This window comes from Pteropus vampyrus, unplaced genomic scaffold (genome assembly GCF_000151845.1).
Source record: "Pteropus vampyrus isolate Shadow unplaced genomic scaffold, Pvam_2.0 Scaffold391, whole genome shotgun sequence".
Classification (NCBI taxonomy): domain Eukaryota; kingdom Metazoa; phylum Chordata; class Mammalia; order Chiroptera; family Pteropodidae; genus Pteropus; species Pteropus vampyrus.
Genome location: NW_011889172.1, coordinates 461373 through 468512, shown reverse-complemented (window position 1 = coordinate 468512; position 7140 = coordinate 461373). Strand labels below are relative to the sequence as shown.

The following is a 7140-nucleotide window of genomic DNA, read 5'->3' as shown; positions in this document are numbered from 1 at the left end:
CGTTTTGTTTGTCCAGTCACCCATTGATGGACACTTGAGTTGCTTCCACCTTTTGGCTATTTTGAACCATGCTGCTATGAACATGGGTGTGTAAATATCTCTTTGTGACCCTGTTTTCAATTCTTTTGTCATAATTCTGTTTCGTTTTTCAAGGAACCGACATACTGGTTTCCACAGAGGCAACATGATTTTATATTCCCAGTAACAACGCACAAGAGTTCCAATTTCTTTACATCCTTGCCAACACTTGTTATTTGTTGTTGTTGATAGTAGCCATTCTAACGGGTGTGAGGTGGACCCTATTCCTTTTCAATTTAGACATAAGAAAGTGAGCTTTATTAAATAGTTAATATAGCGAATGTTAGTGGTTACAGATCTACATTTTATGAAAAAATATATGTACATTGCTGGTGTGTGCACAAACACATTTTACTGATGGAGCGTGTGACCAGAAAAGTCCGGAGACCCCTTAGTCAACCCAGCTCTATGCTTGGGTGAGAGGGTGGGGGATGGGGATGTTTGGATCATTCCTGTATTCCCAGGCCCAAGATAATGAAGTCCTGAGGTTGAACGAGACAGTCTGTCTCACCTTTCAATGTCCGTGGACAATGCCCCTTCCTCCAGGAAGCCTCCCTTGCCTTCCCAGTACCAGCAATCTGCTCTGGACTCCTCAGCCCAGGGTCCTAGGTTCCTTCCCTCAGCCTCAGCCCTGACCACAGAAGGGTTTGTGCCTGGAGGCTGGCTGAGCAATGCCCAGTCACAGAGCAGGTCAGGCAGTTTGCTGAATGAATGTATGAATGAATGAACGAAGAGTCTGTATGGCCTCTAAGGTGGATGTGGACTGAAAAGGTCTGGCTGTTCGGGGTTGGAGAGTTGGGCGAGCCTCACCGGGGCCACACCCGAGTGTGGAGGCAGCAGCAGGCCAGGCATCGGAGGCCAAGGTTGAGGAGGCGTGGCCAGCGGAAGAGCAGCCGGTGAGAGATTCGCACGTACAGGCTGCCGGAGGGGTCAGCGGCTTTGAGCGCAGTCAGCGGAGAGTAGCGGGTGTTTGTCTGCAGGCGCAGTGGTGGTCTGGCCGAGCTGATGACCTTGACAATAACCTGTGGGGTGGACCTCTGAGCTCTGGGACTCGGGGATAGCAGTTCTGTAGGGAGGAGCTCCGTACATACCTGAGCCATGTCTTGGGACTCTTGGCGCCCCACTCACCTGGGCTACATCTTGTGGGCTCTGCCCCACGGAGTGAAAGAGCTCCCTGGAAGCTGGGAGGTAGAGATCCTGGAAGTAGCGCAGGGTGTCAGGGTCAGTGCCTGGAAACTCGGCCGTGGAAACCCGCTCCAGGAGTTTTCCTTCAAATTCGGTGGCCACCGGGCCTGGTTCTACCAGGGAGATGCTGGAAACAGGAACAGGGGTAGGTGGGGTCTGGTGCCCCAACACATTCACGGCCAAATTTTGCCCACTACTGTCTCTCTTTCCTTTTCATCCTCCAGTTTCTGCCATTTTATTTCATCTCTCCCTGTTCCCCCATCTCCTCCATTACTCCCATTTTCTTGTCCGCCCATCACTGCCTCCCTTTCCCCCTCAGTCTCCATTTTCCCTTCACGGCCCAAGTGCCCTCCTCACAAGATATTGAACTGGAGCAGCTGGATGGCCAGACTCTCGAAGAATCCTTCCAGGGCAAATTTAGAGGCTGCATAGATGTCATTGAAGACAACACCTGAGAAAATTAGAGGAAGGCGGACTGTTTGGGGGTGTGGGTGATGGGCTTTGTGGGCCCAGAGGAATGGGGTCTTTGGGAGACTGAGAAAGAGGGTTTAAGGATGAGAAGGAGGGGTTATCAGGAGCCAGGGTGGTGGGAGTATGGTATTGTGTGATGGGAGCATATGGGGTCAGGATGAGGTTTGTCTGGGGAGCCAGGTGCCTCCTCTTCCCAGCAGTAGTCCATCTGCCCTCAGCCCAGGAAACTTCCTTATTTCCTTCCATCTTCTAAACCCCTGAGCCTCTTGGGCATATGATCACCATGGTCCTTGAGGGCAAGTCTCATTCATCTGAGTCATTGCCAGTCCTATTGAGCAGTGAGTGTGGCCCCTGAGGTCAGGGGGAGCAGATGGATAAGGGGCCAAAGGTATGGGCTGAGTAGGTGCAGCTTCTCCATGACAAGATAATAACTAGGGTGGATTCCTCAGAGAGCTTCTGCAGGGAGTGGAGAAGATCTGAGGAAATGTCCAGGGAGAGAAAAGGGGTTTAGAGGGGTTCAAGGAGGAGAGACCCAGAAGCATAGATGGCAAGTAGGTGGTTTTCAGAGTAGGCTCATGGCAGACATCACTAGTCAATTACTGCTCTCTTTTCTGTGGAACCTCAGAATCCCAAACCTAGACATCTCTGGGGCCTGGTGGGGGCGGGTGCTCGTCAAGGAGGGGTCTCAGGAGGAGGGGTTCTGATGGTTCCTTAGGTTGGGGGGATGATCGGGAGAGATTTTGGTAGGTGTTGGGGTTGATACTAGAAGGGACCGTGGTGATCACATGCCCAAGAGGCTCAGGGATTCCCAGGGTGGGTCCTCAAGGCTTACCCTGCAGCCCCATGACACTGCTGACCACCACAATGTGGCCCTGTCGCCTTCTCTTCATGCCAGGAAGCACAGCTTTGACCAGACGAATGGCTCCGAAGAAGTTGGTATCGAAGACGTTCTGCATGGTAGCTAGGTCGAGCCCCTCCAGGGGCCCCACCAGGCCCACTCCAGCATTATTCACTAAGGGGGAGGTACTGAGGGTTACTCTGAGGTTCCTCCAACCCTTCTAGTGTCACTTTTCCAGGGACACTCCCTGAATTACCCCACTCCAGATCCAGGGCCAGTCGAGGGTATATTGGGTGGACAAATGTGGAGCCTCGATGACCTTTACATATAATTCAACATTTGTTTTAGGGCACCCTGATCCCTGTCTGGGGTGAAGGGCTGCTGGGAACAGTCTCCCCTTTAATGCATGAGCAATCAGCTCTGACCCCAAACTGCATCAAAACAGCTACACTCACCCTCCTCAGAGGGCCATTAAGAGACCATGAGTTGCTTCTTCGTTATGAATTGCTCCCTTCCCCAAATGACTCATTAAAGTCATTTCCCCAACCACATATGGTTTTCTCCATATGTGAGAAGTTCTCTTCAATAAAACCCACCTGACCCCAGGTCTCAGTTTATTTCTCATATCCCTAATAAACAAAAAATAAACTGATTGGCACCTCAGGCTTTTGGCCAACTGGTCTACCCCTTCTGTCCAAGGTCAGAGGATGCTGGTGAAGCAAGAGAGCTGGTGTCCAGACACTGGAGGACTTTGTGATGAGGATCTGTGTTTAGGCCAGGGAGGGGGCAAGTGACCTCAGGGGTTGCTCAGTCTCACCCAACACGTCCACTTCCCCTCCCTGGATACAGCTGAGACACTGGGCCACTGACTCGTCGCTGCACACATCCAGCTGGGCCACGGTGAGGGTCTGACCCAGAGCTTCCCCAGCAGCTGCCTCCAGCATCCCCTTCTTCCCCAGATCTCTCATGGTGGCCACCACTGGGGACAGAGAGCAGAGTTGGGGCAGGCATTGGCTCCTTTTCCTTATGTATGGGACTTGCACGTTTCTGTGATCTTGCATGAGCAGTCACAGAAGGATAGGTTTACACAACTATATTCACCACACATCCACAAATGCACACTTGTGTACACATCCTTACACGTTTATCCACCTATCCATCCATCCAACACATTTATTTTTTGAGCATCTACTAAATACCATATCCTATTCTAGGTGCTGAGGTTATTGCATGAAAAAAGATAAAGTCCCTGCCTTCGTGGAATTCACAGTCCAGTAGTTAGACAATAAAATAAATATAGAACAGATTGCCTTGAGAAATGAAATGCATATACATCTAGAGTAAACATATGTGCCTATGTGCACATACAAGTATGAATAGACACATTTATACCATCAATATAAGTTCCAATTTATTGAATATATACTATGTGCCAGACAGTGCTAAACACTGTCATATGCTCTATCTCTAATCTTCACAAGAACCGTATGATTAGGTCACTGACTTATTTTCCAAAGACAACCACATCTTTCATCACATATGCTCTTCTAGAATCTTGTTGCTCTCCTAACAAGGCATAAAACCTCATTCCCCTCTCCTTGAATATTACTACCCGGGAACCAACAGACTATGGTGAAAATGACATTGTGTGACTTCTGCCTTGTTTGCTGGCACACTCACTCTTTTTTATTTTTTTATTTTTACCACCTACAGCACCTGGTCTTCCTAGATGGTCTTCCACCCAAGTACTAACCAGGCCTGACCCTGCTTAGCTTCTGAGATTGGACGAGATCGAGTTTGTTCAGGGTGGCATGGCCGTAGACTGGCACACTCACTCTTGAAGCTTTCAGCCATCCTGTAGCAACCCAGCTGCCCTGAGACCACCATGCTGGGATGAAGCCCAAGCTAGCCCAGATAGACAGACCACGTGGAAATTACTGGAAAGGAGAGAGATGCCTGCCCAAGCTCTGACATGTTCCAGTCTCTTCTGTTCTTGTTGTAGCCTTTGACCCTGGCTCAGAACCACCTAGCTGAGCCCTTTCAAATTCATGACCTTTGTAAACTGTGAGAGATATGATTATAGTTGTTTTACACAATAAATTTTGGGGGTGATTTGTTATTTAGCAATAGTAATCAGAGCAGGCAGGTAAAGTTATCCCCATTATACAGATTAACAAACTAAGGGTTAGCAAATTGACATTCCCTGCCTGTACCACCCCTAGCAAGAGTTAGAACCGAGATCTGAACTGGGTTTGTCAGAGTGCTGAGCTCACATCTCACTCACCTGCATACATGTTTGTAACCTCTCTGGGTGCACTCTCCTGGGGGCATTTGCATGTTTTCTGTGTGATTCGCGGATGCTGCACGGATGAATGGGGCCGCATACATCTACAAGTAGTATAGTGACAAGTGCAGGCCCAGGGGCTGGGTGGCCTGGGTTCAAATCCAGGCTCTGTCACTTTCTGGCTGGGCAACCTTGGGCAAGAACTTTTGGCAGGCTCGCCTCAGTTTTCTCATTTCTCAGATGGGGAAAATGACAGTGACCACACCATAGGGGTGATGTGGGGACTAAATATCTTACTAGATGCAAAACACTTAGTCTGGCCCATTGTAAGCACTCAATAAATGTCATCCTTTAGCAGTTTTACACACTCATCTGCCTGCCACAGGGACACACACAAAGAACTTCCCTGCACATTGGCACTCAGACTGTCATACTCAAAGCTATGCATGTCTCTAAGACAGAGGGCAGGACACTGGGAGAAGCAGCTCTGCCAGCTGGGACACTGCCCTCACTCCCTGCCGCCTCCTCTTAAGTAGCAGCCCTTTGCCCACTTCCACTCCAGCCTGCTCTGGGTCAGAGGTCTCTGTGGGTGGGGTGCAGATTGAGGCAATTGACTCTCAAATTGCAGGAGGATAAATCCCTAGGCCTAGAGGCTCCCCCTTGAACTCCCAAGGTCAAATTCATTTAAGAGGCTTATCTTGGAGCAGTAATCTGGGGAAGGGTAGGGGAGGAGAGTCCTAGGGAATGCCTAAGTGAAACCCCCCTGACCAGCCCTTCTAAAACTATCACCACCCCCACACTTACCATGTCCCCCCTCACTTTATGTTGCCTGTTAGCACTTATTAGCACTAGACATATTATAAAAAAATTTCGTCTGTTTATTGTCTGTCCTCTCTACCCTCTCCCACGACACCACTAATCAAGACAGAGATTTTGGTCTATTTTGTTCACAGCTGCATTTCCAGCACCTAGAACAGTGCCTGGAACCCAGTAGGTGCTCAAGAAATATTCGTTGGCTGAGAGGATGATTCGTGAGGAGAGGTGGGAAGGGGGCTTCCACGTGTCCTGGTTTCCCCCCAAGTCCACAAATGCAGTTGGAAGGGAAGGGCTAGTGGAAATAGTGTCAGTAAGGCTGGAGGTCCTGGAAGCTGTGCCCATCCCTGCTCCCTCAACCCTGCCCTTGGCCCCTTACCTTGGTAGCGCTGCCTGGAGTCATGAGCCAGCTGCACTGCGAGCTCCAGGCCAATTCCTGACGAGCAGCCTGAGATCAGTACAGTCCGGGCAAAGTCGGCCATGTTGATTCCTCCCTGGACGTGTGACCTCTGCTGGCCAGCACCTGACTCCCGCCACCCAGCTTCCTAAACACCATTCAACTGATTCCCTGCAGGATGAAGGGGTCCCATGAGCCCCCAATTCTGAACTGACCCCGGGCAGGTAGCTGGGGGGAATTCCTTAGCTTCAGTACACCCCTTTTCCTTTATCTGTCAAAAATTTCTTCTCCTCACAGCTACACCCATAACTGGGGGCTTTTTATTATGATTATAAATTATTCAGGGCCGGAAGGAGTTTCAGGGAGCAGGGGCATTCTCTTGCTGGGCAAAGAATCTCCAATTTGAAGGAGAGAGGGAGAGAAGGTGACAGAGAGCTTCCTAGAAGGGCCCTTTCAAAAGTGCACAGAAATGTCAGATGATGGGGTTAGATATAGCGGGAACTTCCCAGCAAGGCAGAGCAGGAACTTTACGGAGTCTTTTAGCTGGAGAAGCCTTAGCCTCAGATGTCCCTGGGGAGGGAGGAGGAGCAGCTTGGGGAGAGTCTCTCTGCTCCTCCACCCAAGGGGCCTCCTTCTCCCCATCAGGCCAGAGGGGGCCCCACCCCCTCCTCTCCAGGGACACAGAGACTCTTTGTCTGAGGAGCCAGAGGCTGAGAGGGAGGCACCGCTGGCTTCTCCCTCTTCGGGATGGGGGGGCAGTTCATGGCCCAGGATACGCCCCTGGGGTTCCTCTCTGTGGAAGCCCTCAGATCTGGCAGGTCTGTGCTTGTTCAGTTGCACAGACAGCTCCACCTGATTCCTTAGTGGGGGTCCTCTTCACACTAGGGGGTCCCAGTGGGGTGAGGGAGGCTTTGCCTCAGCCCAGGAATGGCAGTGCCCTGCAGCAGTGCCTTGCTTTGGGGTAGCGCCAGACTGTCTCATTTAATGGGGTCATGTGTGAGGATTTGGGATTGGGGATGGGGCATCCATTTGGAGCCTGATGGAAGTGGAACCTTTTATTTAAAGATTAAGAGC

The 7140-nt window shown here is 50.6% G+C and overlaps 1 protein-coding gene and 1 pseudogene across 1 annotated transcript; both read right to left on the bottom strand.

Annotated features, from left to right (window-relative positions):
• Positions 1 to 884: 884 nt before the first annotated feature.
• On the bottom strand, positions 885 to 6204 carry RDH8 (retinol dehydrogenase 8 (all-trans)). The gene is made up of 6 exons (XM_011380243.2): positions 6049 to 6204; positions 3390 to 3551; positions 2567 to 2746; positions 1621 to 1714; positions 1207 to 1390; positions 885 to 1100 (listed from the first exon to the last, which is right to left on the bottom strand). Exons 1-6 carry the CDS (start codon positions 6149 to 6151, stop codon positions 885 to 887), a joined length of 939 nt encoding a protein of 312 aa, XP_011378545.1. The 5' UTR covers positions 6152 to 6204.
• LOC111731688 lies at positions 4277 to 4395 on the bottom strand (annotated as a pseudogene).
• Positions 6205 to 7140: the final 936 nt, after the last annotated feature.

Bases quoted from the DNA above. Each gene is read 5' to 3' on its own strand.
- RDH8 (XM_011380243.2), bottom strand. From the start codon at position 6,151: ATGGCCGACTTTGCCCGGACTGTACTGATCTCAGGCTGCTCGTCAGGA. The intron at 2,747-3,389 runs GTGAGACTGAGC...CCTCCCCCTTAG, and splicing joins AGGGGAAGTGGACGTGTTGG to TGAATAATGCTGGAGTGGGC. The intron at 1,715-2,566 runs GTAAGCCTTGAG...TAATTTTCTCAG, and splicing joins CAGTGTCATGGGGCTGCAGG to GTGTTGTCTTCAATGACATC.